We start from the raw sequence: 26,153 nt of genomic DNA, 5'->3' as shown, positions 1-26,153 counted from the left end.
CACTGAGGTGACAAGATGTGTGTGTGTGTGTGTGTGTGTGTGGTCTGTCTGTTTTCCCACATCCATGAACAAAAAGATCCCTCAATCCAATGCTCAGCTTCCTTTGCCAGAAAGACACAGCTAGTTCACTGGATGCCTGCTCTTTTCTTTTAGCTCCAAACATCACTAAGTGTAAGGCTGAAATCCACCGTAAGCTCAATTAATTATAAAAATGGGAATGACACTCCCTAGAGTGGCCAATGCAGGATTCGAAGAGATGCATGCCAGGTCTTGTACACAGAGTACCAGGCCTTTTGCTAGGTCCTTCATACTCATCCGTCCCTCACTGCACAGTGAGGAGAGTTCCCACACAAGAGAGGAACTTAAAGAAACAGCAGTCAAAAAATGCCATCCAGGTCTGTCTGGCTACCAACCTACCCACCTTCCTTCAGGCTGTTAGTCACCATGGCAACAGTGGAATCAGAGCTGCCTCGTACTGTGATTTCCTGGTGTGCTGGCTTTGCTTACAATAATGCACATGCATGACGCTTCCTAGAGATAAAGGCATGTTCTCAGCAAAAGCAAAAAAAATATTTTGGTACTATTGCTTTGCAAATATTGAGTGATTCCCCCAAAAGGTAACAAAGGCTAAAATTTTACTTTCTGTGGACAGATGGGAAAGATCCCTAAGAAAAGCATTCATTCACTTGTCCTGCTGCTCCCCATAAACTAAACTTGGACCTCTAACTCAGAATCCTCCCAGCCTCCCCACCCCCTTCCTTCTCTACAATCCTACCCAGGGACCGAATCTCAACCCCTGCCAGCCCTGCTTCCCAACTTCCTGCAGCCACCCGATCGGAGTGAGAAGCTAGGTAGAACTCCCCGGCCTCAGCTGTCCTAGCAGAGAATAAGGGACCAGGTGTTTTAAAACGTCTCAGTAGCCCACATTCCGCTTCCAGGGACTGCTACTTTCTTGGGGCAGTCAGTGTCTATGCCCCATTGGCTCACGCGTTTTCTGACCTAACGCCCCCATCCCGGCTTGGCCAGAGAGAAGTGCACGCCTTAGCCAGAGAGAGGAAAAAAAAAAAAACCCAGGCGACGTCACTCAGTCGAGGGAACAACGCCAACCCTCCTCCCCAGCTTCTGGGCGACTCTTCCGCTTCCGACCCGCCACTCTCCCACCCGCAACGTCAACCGGAAGCGGCATGTGCGGGGCTGTAAACACGGCCTGCACACCCCACACCCTGCTCCCGACCCCGCCCCCACGCCACGTGACGCGCCCGCCCCCGCCGCCGCCTCATTGGGCCGCCAGCTTTGTTTACCTTATATGGCCAGGTCCAAACACCCCGTGGCGGCCCATTGGTACAGTCGGAGCCTCACTCAGGTGACGTCACCGGGGCAGAAAGATGCAAATAAACCAGGGCATTGTGGGAATGGCAGTCGTGGCCACTTCCGTATGTGCTCAGTGCTGTCCTGTCGCCAGCAGGCTGCTGGAAGTTTTTTTTTTTTTTTTTTTTTTTTTTTTGCGTGGGAAAGTGGGAGTCGAAAGGAAGGGGACTCCAAGGCTCTAGAGCAGGGGCTGGGGTTTTTTTCTCTTTTTTTTTTTTTTGGTTTTTAGACGCTCTTTCTGCACGACAGGCCAAGAGTCAGGCAAGGATGCCTTGCGTGCTCTGGAAGGCTTCCAGGAGGTGGTAATTTCTAGCAGCGCCTTGAAAGGCAGATGCTCTGCTCTTCCGAGCGTCTTCTATGTCTCAGGACTTTAGGAGCCTTGCAGCCTAGGGCAGTGGAGTAGGGCCAAAGCTTTCACCGAGTCCCCTAAAAGTGTATCCATACTGTGATGCTAAGCACAGCAGGAGACAAGACCTCCTGGGCCCAGTGATGCGGCAAGCTTGTGCTGTGTTCCCTGGTCCCCGACTTCGCATCTCAGCCTGGGGTAGGGGCTGCGCGCCCCACTGAGATCCGCTAGGGAGAGGGCGTCCACGCTCCTCCCCGGTCCGTTCGGCGGGGGCGTCGCGGACTACACATCCCAGCATGCTTCGCCGGGCGCCGGGCTGCGAGGCGCGGTGAGTCAGAGCGCACAGTAAATATTTGTATTAGCCGGGGCCGGCTCGCTAATGGTGAACGCGTGAGGCTAGCGCGCAGGGAGGCCGGAGCGGGCTGCGCGGCGGCGCCATGTCCGTGAACATGGACGAGCTCAAACACCAGGTCATGATCAACCAGTTCGTGCTGACGGCGGGCTGTGCGGCCGACCAGGCGAAGCAGCTACTGCAAGCGGCCCACTGGCAGTTCGAGGTGCGTAGGGGAACCGGGGACGGGCGCGGGCGGCGTGGACACGTGCCGGGGTGCGGGCTGCGGGCTTCACTGATCGCCAGGCCCGAGCTCCGGAAACCCAGCGATCAGGACGGGACACCCCCCCCCCCAATCCCGGTAACGGCCGAGGACGAAACAGGCGGCCGCCTGCCTGTAAGACGCCCAGGGCCGAGCCGGAGGCGGAGTTGCTCCGAGTGAGCGATCCTAGGGTCGGTGTGCCCGGTGGGCGGCTTGCGGCATGTGCGCACACGTACATGTGGATTTGTATTTACGCACGCGCTTGGGCGTCAGCAGGGCACATCGAAGGTTGTGGGCACATGGGCGCTTGTGCGGACTCGAAGCCTGGCTCGAGTGCGTGTCTGTTGTAGGATACCCTTGTGTCATGTTAGTGTGCAGCGTATACATAGGTGGTGGTTTGCTGATGGTGGCCATGCTGGGTATGGTGCGGTGTGTGTACACACACGGCATGGGGTGTTTGGTTGGTGTGCAGGATCCTCAGAGTAAATTATGAGAATCTATATATGTGTAGCCCACTCCAAAGGTGTCACTGGGGCGGGTTCCTTATGAAGGCCTGGGTATCCTCGGGTCTGACAAAGGAACTTGTACCTTGGGATGGTATATATACGGTTCACTAATTTTAGGGCATTTTAGATAGAAGATGAGGATGTCAGTCTGTCTCTTACCTACTCCCAGGTTTCTCTTGATCCGTCTTTTGTGTTACTGGGATGCCTCTTTTCCTCAAACTCAAAAGCCTACATTCACACCTTGTGGGCATCTTGAGATAAGGCCAGAGGGCTTGGAGCTGTGTCCCTTACAGGTGTGAGTCACAGCCAGAGCCACTCTAGGAGTCTGTGCCCAGTTGGAGACCCCAGAGCCTGGTTTCCCACTGGGAGCCGACTCTTTTTCTCTAGGAAGAGCCAGGAAGTGGAGACCAAGGCTTAACTTCCTGGTGCAGGATCAGAACCTCCCCATCCTGGGAAGATAGTAGCCCTTCAGCTTTGTAAACCTTTGCTCTGTTTGCCTAGCCCCTGCTAGACTTCCAGGCCAGTGTCCCTACACAGAAGAGGGGAGACTTCTTTCTATAGCTTCAGTTTCCTTACCCCTGGAGGTAGCAGTGTTTGTCAACCTCTAAGACTCTGCCCTCTGTCCCCTCCCCCTACAGCCCCACCCCAGGGAAGTGCCTTGCTCCTCAGCTCAGCAACAGTCTTAATCTGCCCTGTTGTCTCTGGGGTTGGATGTGGTAAAACTTGTAAAACCACATTCATGGCAGTTGCCGGAGCCCAGTGGCTGTGCTTGCAGGTCCTTGCCGGAGGCTGGGCAGGCAGGTGTCTCATGGGAAATGGGCTGTGTGGAAGGCCCATCTATCAGTGTGGGACAGGCTGGAGGGAAGGGACTGAGATACATGGTCACCAAGATTAGGGAAAACTGTTCCCAGGAGGAGCAGGGACTTCCTGCAGCCTGGAAACAGAGGCTGGCTGACATGGATGGGTTCTCTGTGCTTCGGGTTTGCAGTCTCCATGTCACCGTGTACAAAATGAAGAGCGAGTGTGAGCTCCCCTTGACCTGAGGCATGGGGTTCTTCATGGCTGCCCTCCCCCACCTCCCTGGTTGGTAGCATACTCTAGGCAGTGTTTCTGGGTCACATCCTCAGATTCAGGTGCTAATGGGGGCAGAGGCTGGGGGTGGGGGCACCTGTGTGTGGTTGGCCAGCAGCTTCTCCATGGAGGACTCACAGTGCCCTTTGGGGACAGTACCAGGTGTGTCATGTTGGGGTCTGGGCTAGAGGAACAGGTCTCAAGTGATACCAGGTCAGTCCCACTCCACTGTTTGGGAACACTGGTGAAGGGCGTCTCCAGTAGGGTATTCCCAGAATAATTAATTTGAATATACTCGAAGGAAAAAAGAGCAAGCCCAGTAGTCAGACTGGGTGTCTGGTGTGACCTCAGAGGCAAGGGGCTCGAACTCCTGCTGGCTGCCCTGGACTCCTGCTGGCTCTTGGCTGGGTTAGAGGGGTGGTGCTCCTGTGAGGCTGGAGCTTAGCAGGCTCCCGAGGACCCTCACCCAGCACTTTCACAACAGCATCTGTTTCCTCTTTTCCTGAAGCAGGCCAAGGCAGGACATGGTGAAGACACACCGTCCTTTGGGTTCCCTGAGGCCACCTCGGTGCTCTCTTCCCCAGTGGTTCATGCTTTCACCCTGAGTCCTCTTTCACCACACTCTTTGGCTAGAGTCCCAGTCCAGGGTTCTGGTCCTATTCCCACCTTGTGCTAACCAAGGGTCTTAAGTCACTTCATCCTCAGTTTTACCGTCTGTAAAATGGAGGACACCAACTCTAGGCTCTAGGTTTGATGGTGTGTCCCTATTTCGATAGAGCTCTGTTTGGAGAGGCTGCAGCTTGGAACCACAGGTGGCTAGGGAGTTGTCCCATAAGCTGTCCTGGGAGCAGTTTTGTGGGGGATTCAGTTTCTGGGTCATTCTTAGCTGTCCACCATGTTAGGGACATCCTTCCAGAGATAAAAGTTATGCTAAGAAGTTTCTACCCTCTCCACTGAGATTCACTTTTTAAGAGTCCCCTGGTCCATATATGATACAGAGGTTCAGAGAAGGGTGAGGGTTTGTGGCCCCTTCCCCCACTGAGGTGACAGACCCAGGACACACAAGTCCAGAAGAGCTACAGTAACAATGTTAGGCCACAGCTACCTGACTAGAGAGAAGCAATGTTGTGTCTTCACTGCCTGATCATCCTGCTGGGAGTTCCGTGAGAGCTCATGTGGTGGTCACAGACACATGCTGGACCTCAGTTGACCCTGTCCCACTGGGATGATTGGACAGGTTCTTAGAGGGTAAGCACAGCCTTTCTCCCTGCAGACAGCCCTCAGCGCCTTTTTCCAGGAGACCAACATACCCTACAGCCATCACCACCAGATGGTAAGTGTCCCCTGGAGACCCTAAAGCAGCACCACTGGTGGCTACCAGTCCGGGTAGGGGGAGGCTGAAGTACTGGCTATACCTAATGAAACCTCAGGTGGAGGAGGGCAGGCACTGGAATGAAGGAATTCTTCGCATGAGGTAGGAGTGTGGGTAACCTGGACCCTGCAGACCCTGCAGAACACTGGCTCTTGGAGCTCGGCTCCCGCCAGGCAGTCTGCCAGGGCTGCCATACTGACCACGGGCTGAAAAGCCTCAGAACCAAGGCAGCAGGCATTGTGCCAGGTGGTGTGGTCCCCATGAAGCCCAACTAACCCGTCTTTCTAGATGACTTCCTGTGAACTGTTTCCTGGGTGGGGGGCCAGCGGGGGCCATATGCAGCCCAGTGACTCCAGTAACTTCTAGGCATGTCTCCTTTTTAGAGACAGCAAAGACCCCACCAGGACAGGGTGCTCAATCCTCCGTCTGTGCTTTCTCCCCCACAGATGTGCACTCCCGCCAACACCCCTGCCACGCCCCCCAACTTCCCTGATGCCCTCACCATGTTCTCCCGTCTCAAGGCCTCTGAAAGCTTCCACGGTGGTGGCGGCAGCGGCAGCCCGATGGCCACGTCGGCCACATCACCCCCACCGCACTTCCCCCATGCCACTGGCAGCTTTGCAACACCCAGCTGGCCAACTGCAGCCTCACCCCCAGGAGGCCCACAGCACCACCAGCCGCAGCCGCCCCTGTGGACTCCGGCACCCCCTTCCCCAACTTCAGACTGGCCTCCCCTGGCTCCCCAACAGGCCACCTCAGAACCAAGGGCCCACCCTGCCATGGAGGCTGAGAGATAAGGGAGGCCCCTCCCCCCTCCCGGAGGCCAGAACCCCGTGGGGTGGGGGAGAGGATGTCTCCGTGGGCCCTTTCACCCCTCCTCTGTCTGCACCCCTGTCCCCCAGAGCCCTGGAGGGGAAAGACTGGACTCTAGCCAGGCAGTCTTGTGCCAGCACACACAGCTGCACGCACCGAGGTCACAGCACAGGCACCCCCAGCTCACATGGATGTGACTCAAAGTGGCTTGGGTGCCTAGTGGGCAGCACCTTGGAGACCAAGCAGCCATCCCAACGAAGACTTACCTGCCTGGCCCCACCACCTGAAGTGTTTCAGAGAATCATTTGGTGGTAGACACATGGCTGACTCCTGTCTCGGGGCCAGTAGGCCTAGGTCCCTACCCTTGGGAATGCAAAGCCTTCTCCGCATGTGTGCGTGTAGCTGTGTCATGTATTTATACGTATGTCGCTCTTCAAAAGCAACCTAGTTTATGGGGCAGCTGGACTTTGCATGTTAGAGCGAGCCCCAAGCTCCTTGGCTCACCACCCTGTTGTCCGAAGGGCCCTGCCTCACTCCACCTCCTTGTCTGCCAGCATTGCTGTTTCCTGCAAAGGATTATGGGAAACTCCAGGACTCTTCTACCCAACCCATGCCTGCAAAGGTTCCCTGCATGCCTCTTCCCCAGAGCCCAGGGGTACCTGGTCCCCATTTCCTGCCCCTCTTTTAACAAAAGAGAAAAGAATTCCAAACCACCACCAGGCTCTGTAGTCTTGCCTCATGTATCCTGAGCGTTGCTGGCTGGCTCTGGAAGGGGTGCTATACTGAATAAGCCACCCCATTCTCTCCCAGCTCCACTCTCTCCTGTCTGACTGTCCTGTCTACGTGGTCTGAAACCATCTTGTCTACCAGAGCCTATCTCTGCTACGTCTTCGAGCTTTTGTTCCCAGAATCTCACCTCTTACATCTTTCCTGATGAAATGGAGGGGTCTTCGTCCTGTCTGCCTGGGCTTCACGTGGATCTACTTGGGCCTTTAGCCTAGCCACCAACTGTAGGGCCTGGTGGAGCTCCTTTACCAACCTGGATGCCTGTCCGGAGGGAGAGAGTGAGATGGGAGGAAGGTAGGTGTGTTTGGCCCCTCTGAAGGATGGCAGGAAACTGTCCCTAAGGATCTGATCCTAGGGTCATCTGCCATGCAGGGTGGCCCCGTGTGCTATGTGTGATGTAGTGCATAGCCTAATGTCAGTTTTTAAATGCCCAGCAGCCCCTGGCTGGCCTGTGGTAGACCATACTGGCCCTGCTTAAAATGGTGTATCATGGCAAAGTGGAAAACATCACCCTAGAGCTTGGTTCGTACATGAAATCTCAGTGTGCAGCCCACACCCCAAGTCAGAATCTAAAGTACAAAAGCAGAAATACAGTGAAGCCTTTTGCCACTGCCCCTCCTCCCCAACAAGGTTTCTCTCTGTGGCCCTGACCATCCAGAACTCACTGGAGGCCAGGTTGACCTCAAACCTAGAGACCCACTTGGTTCTGCCTCCCAAGTGCTGAGATTAAAGGTGTGTACCACCACCTGGCTGAAACTGGAGTTTATTAGAGAAAAATCTTTATAGAGATATCTAACATGCTGGAGCTGAGGCCAATATCAAGCTGGTTTGAAGAGGCTCTTGAGAGGTGGGCCTGGGGACCTCAAGGGGTTGCACATGAAGGCAAAAGGGACCTTTTATCCTCAGTACCGTGAACATTTGAGTATATGGTGTCCTTACAGTGAGGGCTGTCCTATATGCAGTGCAAGGCCCAGTGTTCTGAAGCCTGCCCAACAGACCAGGTAGCACCCATCCCCACTGGTCACCAAACCCCACTGTAGACACCACTGACGTCCTCTCCTTTGGAGATGGCCATTGCTAGTCACATGGTTCACATACCTAGCTGCCCAGCCTGACAGACCCCAGGCTTCCACACCCGTCTACATCCGTGCTGGGAAAAGTAGGAGGTAGACAAGTGACTCTCTACCTACAGTAAGCCATTCATCACACTTGGAAAAGGTGAGCTTTCTGGTGTATCAGTTCTTCAGAGCTGTCATTAAAAATACACAGCTCCCACTACGGCTGATGCAGCAGCTAAGCACACGGCCACCCATCTCCTCACCTCCAAGCTTGTGAAAGCCTAAGAGTATTTGGAGTGCTGTGGGTGGTTTTTGGAAGAAGGGTCTTACTATGTGGTTCAGGCTAGTCTTGAGCTCCCCTCCTAAAGGCTGGGATCACAGGTGTGAGAGCCATTTTAACCGTTTTTAAATGCTTGCCAAAAACATCCTGGATTACAGCCTTATAAGACCTGCCTGGGATGAGGGTCCTAGATACTTGAGTTTGTAGGATGCCAGAGCCCTGCTGGTAGGACACATGGCTGGAGTGCTGTTCTTAACAACTAAGAGTATCAGGACTAACTTGGGCGAGTCAGATGTGGCTGGCGACAGTAATACAAACCCTGGACCCTCATAACTTAACCCCCATCAGGAAGCTGAGAAGCAGAAAGAGACAATGACCTGTGTTCAGAGAAGGTTGGCTGAGACAAAGGAATGAGGCTCTAGAAGGAACCTTAGCGATGCTTTTCAAATACTTCCTCAGAGCAGCCTGAGCTACAAAGGAAAGCCAGCTCATGGGCCTAGGATGGGGCTTAACAGTATGAATGGTAGCATGCAGAAGGCCCTGGCTGAGACCCCTGGCACTGCATAAACCCATCAGATGTGAGAGCATACGGCTTCAGTTTCTCAACTCTAGAAAGTGGAGGCAGGAGGGTCCGGAGTTCAGGGTCATATGCAGCCTGAGATACAGGAGACCTTGTCTCAGGGAGACCCTGTCTCAAAATAACAGGCAAAACCGGCCTGTTAAGAGTTGATATGTCCTGAGTGCCCAGATGACTGGTGTCGAAGTGACTTCACAGTTCCACTCTTGCTTTAAAGTGCTTCAAGCTTGTGTCTGATTCCTAAAGGACATTGTGACACATAGAAATAAGGTAAAACATGGCTTTGACAATTGGTGGCTGTACCCTCTCTATGACTGGAGGAAGACCATTGTCTCAAGGGGCTTACGAACTTGTCACGTGCTCACACTGTTGTCTGGTTTGCTAACTGTGTCAGCATTTTAAAATCAATAGATTTGATGTAAAAAGCCTCACTTCTGACTTAACCTTGGAAAACCCACAAGTGGCAGGAGCTGGCCGTCACACCAGGGACACGGCCTGGCCCACTTCTGCCAGGTTGGGCCCCTCCACTTCATTGGCTAAATAGGTAGCGGTGAAATATATTTCCAGCTGCTGTCCTGAGATCAGCCAGCCTCTGACAGGGACCTTGCTTTTCACTCAGAGCCACTGCAGAGTAAAAGCCTACCCCAGATGGGCGGAGGGCACCAGCCCATGAACACAAGTCTCGGCTCCTTTCTGTAGTTGACAGGACTCCTTCAACCAACCTTGAAGAGTGAAAGACTTGTTCTTTGAGAATCTTAGATGTGCAGCCACACCCAAGACTCCCCAGCCAGAGTTCTCTGAGCATACATCATGACCAGCCCAGAGAACCACACTGTCCCCAATGCTGGGCATGGTCCTAACTGTCTCTAAGGGACTTTTCACAGCAGTTCCTGCCCAGCAGAGGACAGAGGGATCCTTTGACTGGGGTCTCCTGGTTTAGAGAGGTCTCCTGGGTTGACTAAAATGAAGATCCTTTGGTGGAATACCATTTCCAACACCTGTGTTTAGGGAAATCAGTACCTCAAATGAGCCTTAAAAACTGTTTTGGTTTTTTTGGGGGGTGGGGTTCTGGTTTTTGGTGGGAGGTGCCGAGTCCTCTTGAGATGGACAAGGATTGGGCTGACCCGAGATGGCAGAGCCAAGTCTGACCGCACATGAGGTGCTGGAGGACTAACAGACGCCCTGCTCTGCACACCTGGGGCGCTCAGTAACCTCAGCTGTAGTCACTCTACAGATCCGGATAAAGCGAGGTTGGTGGGACGAGGGAAACTCCTCTGGTAGTGTGAATTGGGAGGCACTGCCTAGAGCCAGTCAACAGGGTGTGGTGGGGTGAGCATCCATGGAGTCTGCTGTTGGAAAGGCTCTTCCTTCCAGCACTGGAGCCTCCACATACGGCCTGAGCATGGAGCACTGGCAGCAGCTCTTCCCAATGTAGACATCAACTTTGTCGGTAGTTAACACCTCAGGTTAGCGAATTTGTGGTCTTAGACATGGAGAAAGTTGGTGACAATTCATTTATGGCAGTGTGGTCACTGAGCAACATGTGCCCTGCTTCAGCAGCACACCCAGTGGGCCCTGTCCTCTGCAGAAGACGACCCTTTTAGTGCTGCCTGGCCCCCTTTGCAGTTCAACACCCCACCCCACCCCTCATCTCAGTCTTGGTTCATTTTTTTTTAATGTGGTTTTGCCTGCATGTATAGGTGTGCACCATGAGCATGCCTAGAGACCAGAGAGGGTTTGTTTTCCTGGAACTGGAGTTACAGATGGTTGTGAGCCACGGTGTGAATGCTGGGAATTGACCCTGGGTCCTCTGGAACAGCCCGTACTTTTAACCATTGAGGCACGTCTCCAGTCCCCCATTTGTTGTTTTTGCAACCAGGTCTTATGTAGCCCAGGCTGACCTTGAACTCTTTGTAGCTGAGGATGACCTTTACCTTCTAATACTCCAGCCTCCACTTCCTAAGTATGAACATCACAGGTATGTACAACCAACCATCCCTGGCCACCACCTTAATCTTAAAACACAGATGCTGGCATCCTGAGATGCCCTATGCCAATTGACAAATCAAGACTGCCCATTCGTCCAGTCTGATCTTGTAGCTACTCCTAATCCAGGTATTATGAGCCTCGTGTGGAAGGAAAGGCTTGGAGGTTGAGGGTCCCCAGGCTCTGTCTACAGGGCTGAAAGAGCTCAGAGGATGTGGCTGCCGTGGTGGTGGATGGTGAACAGCTTCCGAGTCTGCAGATGTCTCAAGATCTAGACGGGCACTGGGAGTCTGAGCATCTCTGTTAGTGGCCAGAGGAGGACTCCCAAGACCCACCCCTGCCAAGCCCCTCATCTGAAGTCCAAAAGGAGTAAGATTTTCCTCTGGCCAGAAAATGCCAAAAATAGGTATGGGGGTGGGGTCTCCAGGCAAAGATAAGTGAGTCGCTGGTGTTGGGACTGGCCCAGCCCGATATGGACACCTTTGCAAAAAGAAAAAGTGAGTTGGCTGGAGGTGGCCTCAGGCAACAAGCTGGTATTGTCAAGAGGTCATAGGGAGCTTTGGGAACAGACAAGCACATAGCACCCCAACACACCGGTGGCCTCCCGAGCCAAGGGTTTCTTTTCACACCAAGATCCCCTCCCCCAGCTCTCTTAGGAGGTACCATCCCCTCCACCACCACCTCAGCTCTCCACTCAGCCAGAACTGTCTGAAGTGGGGCAGGAGCCATGCCTGGAACCTGTGCTCAGGACAGGTATGTGTGTGAAGTGGAGCGGAACTCTCAGCAGCAGAAAAGGGGGAGGAGAGGAAACAAAGGAGGAATGTGAGGGAGTAAAAGTCAGAGGAACAAGGCCAGCTTGGGCGTCCAGGGAAGTGGCTGCGGTTGTACCTCCATGTCCCAAGGGTACTCTAACTGCCATAGAGAACTGGGACCTCAGGGTGTGCTGGCCTTCCAAATACATGCGCAGTGAACCTGCCGGGCTTGGGTGTGGTCTTGTACACCTGTAACCCCAGTTCTGGAGAGTAGAGGCCAGACAGGAGGGGATGATAGTGATAGAGCAGGACACTCGCTGTCTTTCTGTGGCCTCTACATGCACAAGGATACCCCACATACACACATGAGCTTACACTATAGCACACCCTCTCTCTCACACAAACAGTTCAACTCTTAATAATGGTCACTGGTGGAAGTGATCACAGGAAATAAAAATAATGCATGGTAAAATTTGCTTCCACTAAGGAAGATTCAAGGAAGAAGCTAGTCCTAAAGATGCCTAAAAGCAAAATGCCAAGCAAAGGGACTTCTGTTTTTGTTGTTTGACACAGGATCTCATGCATCCCAGACTGGCCATGAACTCTGTGTGACTGAGGGTGATCTTGACCGGTCCTCCCATTAACACAGAAGTGCTTATATTACTAGTGTATGCACCATACCAGCCTCTGTGGTGCTGGAGGGTCGGCCTCAGGGCTGTGACGCTAGGCAAGCCCTCTGCCAACCCAGAGGGGACTGTTTTAGAACTGCTTTGTGCTGTTGGGGAAATTGCTTAAATTTGGTTGGCTCTGTAAAAACTCTGTTATCCATGAAAAAGCTGGCTAGGAATGACTGTGTGGCTTGTATTTTAGATGCACAGTTAAACACTGAGTCAACATGGGTCCCCTATGTAGACCCTTCCTTCCCTTATATCCAGGATCCCCGCACCCTTTCCTGGATCTGTTCCAGGGCTCTGGGTCTCTTTCTTTGAGTAAAGGGGACCCCCATGGCAGTTGGATCACAGGCTTAGGTCTCACAGGTTGGTATGTTACAGCCGTGGAGATTTCAAGCGCTTGGCAGATCCGGGGGCCTCTTGGGAATCCCTTGAGACTGGGGTCAGTGGTGGCAGCTGTGGCACTGGTGGCAGGGATGGTGGCCATGCCATCGTGGTGGTAGCAGAGTGTAGAGTCGTGGTGGAGCCGATGTTGGAGCGGGAGCCCAAGGCTGGAGATAAAGCAGTAGAGACTCATGCTGTGAGCCTACATCTCTGGACACAGGCAGCCTGGAGTTCTCCCCTGCCCCCATCCCAGGGAACAGAAGCTGGAGACTGGGGGTTCACTGTAAGCTATGGCAGGACTGGCCACCGCACCTCCTCTGGCCCCACTCCTAAATACTTCCTCAAGGGAGCTACAGTACAGAGGTGCACCTTGGGGAGGGGCTCGGGGTTTGGGCACAGGCCTCTGGGCTAAGCCTCAACTACTCTGCCTTTGACAAGAAAAACAGCACCACCCTGCTGAACCAGGATAAGAACTTGAAGAGGCAGGCAGTAGGAAGTGTTGCTCTGTGAACATTAAGGTGCTTCTCATACTGGTTCCTGGCAGCCCTGGCCAAGAAGCTTAGAACTGTATGTGACCTCATTTGTCCCACCTCTGCAGCCAGGATGACCTTTGGGGACAGGCACTGGCCAAGAAACTCTCAGAAGCCCAGAACAACTGGAGGCCCCATAGCCTCCCCTCTGCCCCCTTCAGCACTCCCTCCACCCAGCCAGAGAGAAGGTGGCCGCCAGACTGTGGGTGAAGCAGGCATGGGCGGGGGGGGGGGGGGACGACGAGTGGAGTGAGGGCTGGGATGGAGGTGGGAGGGATGGGGAAGGACCAGGAGAAATGGAGATCTGCCAGGACCCAGGTGAGCCAGGTACTCACGCGGGTAACCAGGGGCAAGTAAGGATCCTGGGCGCACACGGTCACTCAGGTTTTGAATGGTGTGACAGGAAACCTTCACAGCTGAGGAGGAAAGATCTGAATAGCTGAGGACCCATCCAGAGTTCTGGCTCCTACATCAGGCCAGACTTTTCACTCTGGGGGTATCCGAGCAAGGTGGGGCCATGAGCTTATCCCAGTCCAAGTTGTGCTATGTCATCTGTTTCTTATATACCACCCGCTGAAAGAAAAGCCCCTCCCTCGGTCCCTGAAAAAGGTCTTCAGTGATGGGGATGGGAGTAAGTGTCTCCCCGCTGGACCATTCTCCCCTGAGTCTGCCTCACCCAAGCAGACTTCCTTGTTCGTTTGTGAAATGCCTCCCCTGCTTGCTATGGGCAAAGGATTCTAGAGGGGCTGGCACAGAGATGGGGTTCATCAAACATTAGCTATACTGCTGTCATTATCCCTGAAGACCAGCCGAGTCCCCGCCCCTCAGATCTGCTGTGTGGTTGCTGAGCAAGCAGTCAGTAACCTGGGCAAAGGGCCCGCCTGGGAGATTCTGTTCTACATCCTGCAAATAGAGTAGAGCCGGTGAGTGAGTTACCTAGCGGGCTCCTAAAAGGTATGTTCTGTGGAACTTACAGAAGTGACCATATTGAAGCAAAAGATCTTTGCAGGTATCATTTCAGATCTTGAAATAGGATTGCCCTAGGTTACACTAAGTCTGAAGTCCAGTGACAAGTGTCCTCATGAAAGTCAGAAGAGAGAAAAGAAGAGGTATCGGCAGCAGTGGCTGCTGGAGTGACCTGGTCCCTGCCAAGAGGCCTCAGCAGCCACAGGAGCTGGCTGGGACAAGGAGAGACTGGGCAGCTCTGAGGAGAGCACAGCTCTGCCTGACTGTGACTTAGGACTTCCAGCCTTCAGATCTGAGAAAACTGCTATGGGGCCCTGCCCCGGGCCGTGGTGGTTAGCTCTGGCAGCGGCGAGCTTACCTGCTTTGCATGTCCGGACTCAGTGCTCTGGTCCATGGGCAGCCCATGGGATTACTGTGGATTAGATGCCCTGGGGATCCGATGTCATCCCTGATGTAAAAGCTGCTTAAGACATCCCCTTCCCAGAGGAAAACATCTCCAGGGTATGTAGAGAAACTTTGTCTTTTGTTATTACTTTATTACACACCCAGTGGTGAAATCAGTAATTTCTAGGTCTTAATCTTTAGGGTAACCATAGCAACCAATTCAAAATACAAAAGGGTTGGGGTCTCTTGCTGCTGTGACCCTTGGTCTCCTGGGTCTGGCAGTTCTTTACCCTTACCCTAGATTTTCTGTTCCAAGTAGACTGATCTTTCCCTACCTGTCCTACCACAGGGCCTTTGAACGTACTATTCCCCCAACCTGGACCACACTCCTCTGTCTCCTCCCTTTCACCAACTGACTCCTGTTCCTTTTTTGAAGGTGTTCAAGGAGCCGTCCAGTTGATCCCCATGGACCAGCTTTGCCTGGCACAGCTCTCATTCCCAGCCCAGCATCCCTCCCTCTGCCAGCCTTTGCCAGTGTCCAGCAGCTGCCTTACAGGGAGCTTCCGGGGCCTTCAGCTCAGACAGGCATTTCTCCAGTACTGGGGAAAGAACCCAGGGCCTTGCATTTGTGAACATTGAGCTGCATTCTTAGTCCCTTGGGTCAGTTGAATTTCTTCGCTTGTTCACTTTGTTTGTGTAGCTCTGGCTGTCCTAGAACTCACTCTGCAGAGCACGCTGACCTTGAATTCAGAGACCCACCTGCCTCTCCTGGGATTAAGGGTGTGTGCCACTGCTGTTCAGTGGTGGCTCACACCTTGAATCCCATCGCTCAGTACAGGCAGGTGGCTGTCCGTGAGTTCTAAGCCACCCTGGTCTGTAGAGGGGTTTCAGGACAGTCAGAGCTACACAGAGAGAAACCCTGTCTTGAAAAAACAAAACCACAACAAAAAGCTGGTCACCGTGTGACTAACTAACTCAGGTTAGTTGCTTTGTGTCTGTCACCATGGACTCCTGCCCTCTGATGTGTGCTTACAGGCTGTCCCCACCCAGCAGTCCACAGGGGACACATCACTTTTGCTACTCACTCATTCCTTGTGCCTGGCGAGGTACCACATAATCAGGATTCTATTCCTGCAAGTGACTATGAGGGCTCCTCAGCCAAGGGCAAGAGCAGCCCTGAGTCCACCTGCACCCCCTCGTTCTGAGCAGTAGAGTCAGATCCCACGGCGGGAATCCCAGGAAACGCCAATGCTTACCGGCCATGTCCCTCTCCCCAGTCCGACTCCCAGTCTGGCTGCTCATTCGGCCTTTGTACAGAACCCCGTTCACCCCCAGGATGTCCACCTCGGCCTGTGAGATGGCCCGGGTCCCAAGTCAGGGTCTCAGTTGCCACCCCTTTCCCTTGATGCACACAGATGCCCAGAGCCAGAGCACAGCTTCCTCAAGGTGCCCACAGCTCAGAGCCTTCGTCTCACACCTGGGGCTGGGCACGCTGGTGTCCAGCCTCTGTGGGAGGGGACAGCCAAACTCACACTGTCATAATCCATCATCTCAGGGTCCCCATAAGGATAGACTGTTGACAGGTCGTGTGACTTGTGCTTCAAGATGCTCTCATTTCGGGGCCCATCGCCCCAGTCCTTCTGGAAGCTCAGGCCTTCCTCATGGACTCCAAAGTTCTGGAAATGCAGGTGCTGCTGTTGTTCCCTGGACAGGGCAGAAAGTCAGCAGCCACATGGAGACACCCCCCCACACACAGTCACAGAGGGTCCCTGCACATGCCCCAGGGCTTTGGACAGTATCAAGGAAGGTGGGCAGAAAGGCAGGCAGGCCTGGAACGTGATGGGCCAACACAGATACGGACAGCTCTGGGAGAGAAATAATCCATCTTCCCTGAACCAGCCACACCTACAGCACTTTGTTCCCAGGCTCCAGATGGCAGGCACAGTATGGGTGGTTTCAGTCTTCCCCTGGCGCTGACTACCCCTTCAGTTGTTCATCCCACTGCCCCAGCCCCACTCCTGGCCGGAAGCTCACATAGGCTGGGCCCTGGAAGGACCCCTGGGCACCCAAGGATGAAGGAAACGGTAGCTGGCTAGGCTGAGTGAGAAAAACGACAGCAGGTAAGGCTCCCTAGCGACTCACTAGCCGTGGTCTTGGGCAAGTCCCATAGTCTGAGTCTCAGTCACTTCAACGGTGAAGTGAAAGAACTTCCCAAGGAAGCCATAGGACCCAACAAAGTTTCAGCAAAGGCTCCCAGAGGGTCCTCCAATTGCTTACCCACAGGAAACAAGCACGGTAGCGCCGGATCCCAGAAGCCCTCCTATTTACAAATGCCCATTTGTTCAGCAGTGCTGAGGATTCCTCCGAGGCTTTGTGCATGCCACACAGACACTGTCACTGAGCAATGACCCCAGCCCTTTTGTTCTTTTTACTTTGAAGCAAAGTTTTACTCTGGAGCCTGTGAGGCCCTTATGACACTTTTGCCTCAGTCTCCTGAGTAGCTGGCACAAAAGGCACATTGTGCCTCTGCCACAGGGCCCAGCTGAGCCTCAGGTCACAGTAGATGCCAATGCAAATGGTTCCTCTCCTCCACTGTCCCCTGTGTGCTTATCAGCCACACCACAACCTCCCAGACAGGCATCCTGGGCCCTCTTTGGCGCTTGCATTGAAGGGAAGTTTCCGCAGGGCAGGGGTCTTGGTTCTCTCCCAGGGTTGGGGTAGGCATAACCCTCACCTTATCAGCTGTCGCTGCAGATACTCATAGCTGTTGGCACTGGCTGGCCTTATTTGTGACAGCCCATGGGTGTTGCGGATGGTGATGAGCTGTCTGTGGAGGCAGAGGGAACCGGGGCTGTGAGAGGTACACATAGCCAGCAGGGGGCTCCAGGCTCCCAGGCCTGGAGAGAGGAAAGGTCGTACTCTTCACCCTCCCAAACTCTGTCTGCCGCTCACAGCCCAAAAGCCCACTCACAAAGCCTGCAGGACTTGACAACTGGGGGAAGATACAAACAACATTCTGGGTATAAAGTGAAAACCAAGCCAGGGGTGGTGGTGCACCCCTACAGTCCCGACACTTGGGAGACTGAGGCAGGAAAGTAGCAAGTTCAAAGTCAGCCTGTACTAAGAGTTCAAGGGTAAGGCTATCTCTTCTAAGTGAATAAATAAATAGTAGTTGAAAACCAAAGGAAGGGGATCCTAGAGGCATATTGCAGGTAGGTATCCGCCAGGAGCTATGGGTATACGGAGGGAGACTGCTTGGAAGGGGCGTAGTGAAGGGCTCAGACATGTGAGAACATAGAGGGCATACGTCACGGACACACAACTAACTGGCCACTTCCTTCAAATGGCTATGGTTGTATCCTGTGTATTTTGCATCCAAAGGAAACAAAAGTAAGGAAATCCAGAACAGCCTCCCAGGGAATGGCCCACCTCTCCACCTGAGCTGTGTGGTTACACATGCACAAGTGTCCTTTACATACGATGGTGCATGCTCAGCGAGACATTGTTTACCATTATATAAAACACAGAAAGGCACAAAGAAACAAGCACCATGACCAGGGATAGACTGACATTTATATCCTTCCAATATTTCTCCATGTTTATGTAATTTCTTTAAAGGAGATGGAAAAATAACACATATGGTTTGATCTCACTTATAATTTTCCAAGCTATTGATATTTTTCTACTTTCACGGTATCCAGTATAGTTACAAGGGACTAATTAGCAAAAGCCAAAGAAAATTTACCAACCAGATTCTTGGTTGTTAACATGTACAAAGACTTCCACCCAGAGCTACTCTGTTTGCAGTGTCTGGCTGCTCACCAGGGATGTCCTATTGGATCAGCATACTACAGCCTCCACACTATCTGCTGTGAACGTGCCTCAGCCCCCCTGGTGTTTCCGTCTTTTTACTACCATCAATAAAAGCGCAGTGCCATCCTGTGTTTGAAACGAAAACCTCGGTGGCAGCCCTCCAGCTCTTTGCTCAGGTTGGGGCTGTGGCAGCCCTGTGGGTCTCAAAGCAGAACAGCTCTGCAGAAAGCCAGCATTCCAAGGCCGATGACCGTCTGACCGCTTACAGAGCCCCCGGATGACTTTCCCTACTAGGTCTGTTTGTCTCCCCCAAAATGGAAAACTGGTACCCAAATAAATACACACCAACATTCACAGCAGCACAAGACTAGTCACAACAGCTAAAAGACAGACACATCCCAAGCGCCGTTCAAAGTGATGAATGCATGCGCACACACAGGAAAGGTTTCCTGCCCACACGATGGGGTATTATTACTCAGCTGTAACAAAAGCAGTAAAATGTCGACTTCTGCTACCACATGGAGAGATCGCAGTGCCAGTAAGCTCAGTAAAGAAGACAGACACCAAAGGTCACATATTGTACCGTCCCATTTACAGGAGATATGTGGGAAAGGAAAGCCAGTGGCTTCTTGGGCTAAAGGGGGTGGCAATGAGGAGTGATCAGTAGTAATGCTGGGGATGTCTTCGGGGGACTAAAGGGGACCGGAGCTGACTAGAGACAAAAGTTGCAGCGTTGGAGGCCTTTACAGTGGTCTCAAAGTAAGGACAAGGACTTGGAACTAAATACGTGCACCTGAAATCCCAATGCTGGGAACAGTGACACAGGACAACAGCAAGTTCTGAGGCCAGCCTGGACCTCACAGTAAGACTCTCGGGAAAGATGAATGAACTCAGAAACAACAAATTCCTGCTTTCCCTCAGTGTCTGGTATATAAGAGGACGGATCTACTCCCCCATCTAGGGAACCACAGAGGTGGGACAGACGATGGTTTCTATAGAATGGGTATATACATAGGTGGTGTGTGCATTTGCACATGGAACAGCCGTTTGTGCTGGAGATCTGCAGAGCGGTGTCAGGATGACAGAAAAGCGCACAGCGCTGTACACTGGACCCCGCAAACCCGGAGGGCGCCCTCTGGCGGCGATACTCACGGGCCAGTCATCATCTCTACAGGCCGGTCGCAGGAGATGCACTTTACCCTCTCGAACAGCTTCCTGGAAGACAAGGAGGTCAGTGGCCAGGAGTTAACAGGGCCCAGGACAGGGGGTGGGTGAGTGTAAGGTCCCCCGGTCCCATTTGTCTGTGCCTGCGGCCCTGGGACAAAGTGTTGGGATTCTGTAAACCCCACCCCTCAGTTACCTAGCAACAGCCAGGTATACCCCACCCCTCAATTACCTGGCAGTAGCCAGGTATGCTCCGCCCCAGTGACCTGACACTATAAAAGGGGCTGCTTGCCCCCTCCTATCTCTCTTGGCCTCTCTTGCTCTTGTGCTCTTGCAGCCTTGCTCTCCCACCCCTACTCCCTCTTCCCTTTCCCTTCCCCCCTCTGTCCCACGTGCTCATGGCCGGCCTCTACTCCTCTTCTCTCTCTCTCTCTCTCTCTCTCTCTCTCTCTCTCTCTCTCTCTCTCTCTCTCTCTCTCTCTCTCTCTGCCTCTACCACCCTCTTAACTCTCTCATGACCTGAATAAACTCTATTCCGTACTATACTGTTGTGTGGCTGGTCCCTCAGGGAAGGGATTCCCAACATGGGCCCCTCTGAGGCATCTCCCTTGCCCTCAGGCCTCGCCGCACCCCCATGGGCCATATGCCCCCCACTCTCTTCATCCTTCCCCTAACATTGGTGCCGTGACTCGGATCGTCATCTTTTCACAACATTGGTGCCCTGTGACTTTTCCTTTCAGTGACTTTTCCTTTCATTGGTGCCCCGTCATCTTTTCCTTACACAAAGTGCTGTGGTTTCCCACCCATTGAAGGCTCATGGCTGGCACATCACATCAGTAAAAAGACGCCCTTGAAGGGGGGAGGTGTATGAACCTGATGGCAAACCTGTTTGCCGGGGGACAGGAATTACTGGGCCCGATTCAGTGTCCAGATAGGTCTGACAATTTGTGTAGGCTTGTCCTGGTTTCCCTTCCTGCCCCCCCCCCCATGGCTGAGGTCTGGAATTCTAGGCTCTCCTCTATTGGCAGAGGCATCAGCCCCAGTGAACCCACTTCTTAAAGCCTGCAGCGCTGTCGGGGTCGAATCGGAGGCCTTCTATCAGAAGCTTCCGGACTATCTTCCAGACCTCTTCTACATCCTTCTTCAGGCTGTTCAGATCGCTCTGGACTAGCTGCCAATCACAGGGAAGAAAGAAGTTCAGTCAGTCACCTCACCGGAACCACCTGCAGAGTCACATAAAGAATAAGATAAAGACATCAAGGGACTCGGGCGGGCGTGGGGGGTCGCGGAAACCATAAGCTCATGGCTTTGCAGGTGTCTTGACACACGGGAGTTGTAAGGTGAGATTCCTTTGGCTATTGCAAGAAATAGCACCAGTTCCTGCCTCCAAACCTACTGTTCTGCTCAACTGCAGGGCTGGAGGCTGGAAAACTATTTCTCCAGTGAACCCCATGCCGACTTTCTCCCGTGTGGCAAATATTTATGGAAGGTTTGCATGTAAAGCAGACAGTTCCTTTAAAATACTCACAAAGTATGCACACATCACAGTCAAATGTAACTACTACACTGCTGTGGAGACAGGGGTCGCTCTCTGGAGAGCACTGGCTGTTTTTCACAGACCCATTTGCCTCTCTCTCTCTCAAGTGGGATTAAAGACATTAAAAGATTAAAGGGATTAAAGGCATGCACCACCACGTCTGGCAAATTTATCATTTCTCTTTTTTAAAAGAGCTTTTTGTTGAGTTTTTAAATGGATTTCACATCATGTGCTCAGTCCCGTTCATCTCCCCGTGCCTTCATATCTGCCCTCCACCCCTGCGATCCCCCTCCCCCAAAAGAAAATTTACAAATTAATAAACAAGAAACGAAACCAACCCCCTCCCCGAAAAAAAAAATCTCATTGTGGGAGCTGCAGTGTGTCCCACAGGATAGATACCCTTTTGTCCACACGTCTTTCTTGGAAATGTTTATTGCAGTGACTCACTGGTCTGTTTCAAGGCCTCTGGCTTCTGCTACACTATTAATACTGAATCCACATGGGGCTCCTCTGGGATAGTCTGCGCTTGTCCTGTGTCATGGAGATCCTGCAGCTGTGAATCTGTAGGGCCAGCCCCTTCACATGCTCTACAGTTTGTAGATGGGGCAAATGTTGAGGGGGTTCAACCTGACCCTGTCAGCGTACCTGCTCTCCTGCACCCACACCCCCAGGGCAAGCTCTCTAGCTCTACCCGGGCTAGCTCACCCAATGCCCCTTGCAAGAGGCCAGGCCAGCACTCCCATGCCCCTGCCACAGCAAGGCAGTTGAGGGTGGGGCCAGCTGGGAGTACGGTATTATTTCTTTAGAGGCGCTGCTTCATTGTGTAGCTGAGTCTGGCCTGGAACCCACAATCTTCCTGCCTTAGCATCAGAAGGGCTGAAATCAGCCTTATACCTCCATAGCTAGCATTGTTCTCCAAAGACACCCCATTGCCAGTCACCCCTACTTCTTCCCAAATCCTCAGCCCCTGGCAATCAAGTCGCCTACATTCTGTCTTCAGGATTTGTCTATTCTGGACCCCATTTCTTTTTCCTCTTAAGGCAAGATCTATATTACCTTGGCTAACCTCCAGACTCTGTAGCCCAGACTGGACTTGAACTTGTGATTCTACCGAGTGCTGGGATTACAGGTGTGCCCCACTCCACCCACATCCTGAGGACAACTGCTTGGGTCACATGGCCAGTCTAGCTTTAGAACCAGTTCCACTTCAGCAAGAGAAACACGGTCGGCTGTTTTGTGCATGCCATGGAGTTATGGCTGGTACATTCATTCAGGTTCTTTGGTGAACACGTCTCCACAAAGACAGTGTCCCCATCTGTTTGGCTCACTGCTTACCCAGCAAAGAGCACGGGGGTTGGGACTCCCGGTCTACGTTCCTGAGGCACACCCAAGGTAGTTACTGAGTGACAGATGAACAAACAGCAGGCATTTCTGGGGAAAGTCTCCTTCAACCCCAACCTACAGGTTTTCTTGCACCACCCCAAGCATTCTGGAAGTGAGCCCCCATGGCTTCAGGTGTGGCTGGGACTCATACACTGGAGTCAGCCTCTCTCAGCATTGAATAGGATCAGCTTGTATAACCACAGGCCAAAGCAGAATAACGGGAGGGACTTCCATAGCTGTGTGGCAAAAGACATTGCACATTTTTCTTACTGTCTTGGGTCATGGATGTGTGCATGTGCATGTGTGTGCGTGTGCGTGCGTGTGTGTGTGTGTGTGTGTGTGTGTGTGTGTGTGTGTGTGTGTGTCAGGGAAAGTTGGCTGCCATATTATAAGGACCCTTAATTGGCCCTAAGAAAGAGCATTAGATGAGAAACTGAAACATATTTCCAACAGTCACATGAGGATACAGTCTTGAAAGTGTTTTTGTGCCGCTCATTCATATGATACAGCCGGGAATGTTCATCTGACCTTGTGAGTCACGGGTCCCCGAACCAGCCAGGTAAGGTGCCTCCAAATCCCTTCTCTTCAAAACTATCAGTATTTGCTCTTCGAGGCCGCCAAGCTCTGGGACATTTTGTTACGCAGCAAGTGCTAACTGATGCAGGCTCACCTTCGTGTTCAGGTCCTTCCTGATATGTTTCAGAGCCTTCTTCCAGTCAGACTCGTAGTTTGTGATCTTCAAGAGCATGCTGTGGAACATCTCATTCAGCTCCATCGCTACCGTCTCCAGGTCCACCCGGTTTGCCTTGCTTGCCAGGGTGTCCTTGTCGGCTTTCTAGGGAGAGTCCAGGGCAGCAAGACCGGGAGGTGAGACCTCTTGTCCCTGTGGCCAGTTTCTCTAGTTGAAAGTCATGAATGTGTAGCTTTGGCTTAAGTTCAGTGTTGGTGTCTACACTGGCTCAAACACAGCTGTGGGAGCTGAGCCAAACAGGAAAGTTCACATGTGGTTTTTATTTTTATGTTTTCATTTTTTTTTAAAGACAGAGTCTCATGTATACCAGGTTGGCCTTGTAGCCCATAGTCCAGGATGACCTTGAATTTCTGATTCTTCTGCTTTCTGTGGTAGAATTATGGGTACCTGTCACTATGCACAGTGTATATGGTTCTGGGGATCAAACCCAGGACTTCATGCATGCTAGGAAGGCACTGGACCACTTGAGCTACATCCCCAGACTAATGCCTGATTCTTTTTTAAAATCTTGTTTTGCTTTTTTGAGATGGTGTCTTGTTACGTAGCCCTGGCCGCCTGGAACTCACTTTGTAGACTAGGCTGGCCTTAAACGCACAGAATCTACCTGCCTCTGCCTCCCGAGTGGCAAGTGCCACCACAGCTGACCTGATGCCTGGTTTTTGAAAGAATAGTGTCACCCACCTCCAGTGATGGAAAAGAGTGGATGGGCAACTTTTGAGAGGAGTGCAGTTTCCCGAATTAATAAAGTTAGAGCCAATGCTCTTGCTGTGTCCCCCTGGCTGGCCAATCAGAGGCTCAGGGAGAGGAAATCGGGGGCGGGGCCGGGGCGAGGTCTTGTTCACCTCGTTCAGTTCCGTGTCCATCACTTTCTTATCCGCCTTCACCAGATCGAGCCTCTCGATTTCTGCCTTGAGGATCTAAGAACAGAACATGGTTCTTTGTCGTGACCGTTGTCGTGACCTTGAGGATAGCGTCTACTTTGTGCCTTCAACATTACCATGTGGACAAGAAGTGGGTGGGATTGTTAGAGGGCGCATGCTCATAGGCAGCAAGAACAGGAGCAGGGGTGAGCTAATCTTTGAAGATGGCGTCAATGCAAAAGGAGCTCATCTGATCTACAACGGGGTCCCAATGTGCTCTGCTAAAAGCCCTCACTTCCTGTCACATAATTTAATGAAATCCTCTTTTAGTGCCAGCCTGTCCCCTACTCACCTATTTCCCCCATGACAGGAGCAGCAGCTTACTTGCTTGGGAAGAGCCTCCCTTGTCCCCAGAGCCTAGAGTCACCTTTTCTCTCAGGCCACACACTGGCTTCTTCTCTCTTCACCTCTGGTCTCCCTCACCCATAGGGGAAACTTCCAACTTAGCTACTCAGATCAGGACTGCGGTCTAGAGCTTGCTTTGCATTTATTCCCACTGGGGTGTAACTAGAGGTCAGTGGGTATGGCTAGCCTTCTTCGCCCACACTCCCTGTATCCAAGTCGTGCTACAGATGGAGCTCAGGGCTCTGTGGATACTAGGCAAGTACTTACCGCCCTCACCCACAGTCCATCCCTTGTCCTCTTTGCCACAGGCTTGAACATAAGAGTAAATCATCAGAACAAGACCAGCCACGATGCCCCAAGAGGGGACATTGTGGACGGTATTCACAAAGAACTAGAAAATGGAGCTCGTGTCTGCAACACCGACAAGCACCCTACCAGCTCTAGACCAATCGCTTGAGTGTTTTAATGTGAAAGATAAATGCGTTTATACCGTAAGTCGGTTACTTGGGGATTCTTACGTTATTTGAAGTTAAGCTCAACTGTAACTAATGCCAAGTCATTACCACAGCCATCTTGTCCCCAGATGGTTTTCTGAGGTCATCAACAACAGAGGGAGGTGCGAGGGGCGGGGGTTGGAGGTCCCCAGTTTGAACTCTCCTTTAGTTGCTTTCTCTGGGCCAACGCTACTCTGCTCGCCTGGCATGCATGAGGCCCTGGGTTCTAGTCTCAACCTTGAGGAGGAAGAACTGGTTCAGGGAGAATGTTATGGGCATATCTGTTTGTGCAAGAAAGCCCTTTATTCACTCATTGATCCCTTTGGCAAAGGTCACTAAGCCTTAAATCTGTCCCACCCTCAGGTTGGTGACACAAAGACTCTCAAGAATGGACACTGTCCAGGCCCTCTATGTATGGTTGATTCTTTTAAAAAAAAGATTTCTGTATATAAATGTTTTACCTGCATGGATATATAGATACCTCGGACACGCATGTCGCTCCTGGGATCCAGAAGAGGGCACTGAACCACCTGGAGTTACAGGTGTTTGTGTGGTTTTTGCTTTTTGTTTTGTGTTGTATTTGGATAGGGTTTCTTTGTGTAGCTCCAGCTGTCCTGGAACTCCATCTATAGACCAGCCTGCCCTCAGACTCACACAGATTCACCTGCCTCTGCCTCCTGAGTGCTGGGATTAAAGGCCTGTGCCACCACCACCCAGCTTTGGACTTATGGTTTCAAGGGGCCATGTGGATGCTGGGAATGAAACCCAGGTGCTCTGCAAAAGCCAGCGTGGTCTTAACTCTCTCCAGCCCCTGGAGATTATTTTCAATTGAAGTATAATTTATGCTTAGAATAAATTATAGAATAAAATGTTGTCTAGTTCCCTTGTATTCTGTGGACCCTTAGGGGATGGTCTCATAGTCCTAAGGAGGAATTCTCCTGTGCCCCTCCTGGTCTTCAGACCTCCGCACCTTCAAGTCATCCATGCGAATCTGGAGCCTTTCCACAGCCCTGTCCAGCAGCATGTACTGACTCTTCATCATGTCTATCTGGTGGCCCCAAACTCTCTCCACCTCTTCTTCCTAAACGGGAGAGAAAGTGACAGCCAAGGCTTCTGTTTCCAATATAGCTACAAGCCGAAGGGTCCTGAGACCAAGAAGAGATGCCACCTTGTGTACACCAACCAGTCTGTCATCTGACAGTACATGAAATACTTAATGACAGAGACAACAGAGCCCCCAGATTAACTCTGCATGGGTGCAGCTGCTGTGCCACCCCATGCACTTCTTCAGAGCTTTACTGGG

The 26,153-nt window shown here is 52.3% G+C and overlaps 2 protein-coding genes across 2 annotated transcripts in view; one reads left to right on the top strand and one right to left on the bottom strand.

The window, feature by feature from the left end:
- The first annotated feature begins 1,594 nt into the window (after positions 1-1,594).
- UBALD1 (UBA like domain containing 1) lies at positions 1,595-6,783 on the top strand. Its single transcript, XM_080942449.1, has 3 exons — positions 1,595-2,271; positions 5,158-5,217; positions 5,703-6,783. The coding sequence occupies exons 1-3, from the start codon at positions 2,152-2,154 to the stop codon at positions 6,051-6,053; spliced, it is 531 nt and encodes a 176-aa protein (XP_080798575.1). The 5' UTR covers positions 1,595-2,151; the 3' UTR covers positions 6,054-6,783.
- Positions 6,784-12,554: 5,771 nt separating this feature from the next.
- Positions 12,555-26,153, bottom strand: part of LOC308440308 (uncharacterized protein C16orf96 homolog) — a gene marked incomplete at both ends in the record, with an annotated part of 31,731 nt that continues 18,132 nt past the window's right edge. Inside the window, 10 exons of the mRNA XM_080942322.1 lie at positions 12,555-12,730; positions 13,429-13,509; positions 15,700-15,793; positions 15,976-16,147; positions 17,178-17,270; positions 19,409-19,471; positions 20,473-20,591; positions 23,011-23,175; positions 23,934-24,008; positions 25,821-25,931. Coding sequence (XP_080798448.1) covers positions 12,555-12,730; positions 13,429-13,509; positions 15,700-15,793; positions 15,976-16,147; positions 17,178-17,270; positions 19,409-19,471; positions 20,473-20,591; positions 23,011-23,175; positions 23,934-24,008; positions 25,821-25,931 — 1,149 coding nt within the window. The remainder of the gene's footprint in view (positions 12,731-13,428; positions 13,510-15,699; positions 15,794-15,975; positions 16,148-17,177; positions 17,271-19,408; positions 19,472-20,472; positions 20,592-23,010; positions 23,176-23,933; positions 24,009-25,820; positions 25,932-26,153) is intronic.

This window comes from Micromys minutus (assembly GCF_963924665.1).
Source record: "Micromys minutus genome assembly, chromosome: 31".
NCBI classification, from domain to species: domain Eukaryota; kingdom Metazoa; phylum Chordata; class Mammalia; order Rodentia; family Muridae; genus Micromys; species Micromys minutus.
The sequence above is the reverse complement of the archived record's forward strand: the minus strand, read 5'-3'. Positions and strand labels throughout refer to the sequence as shown.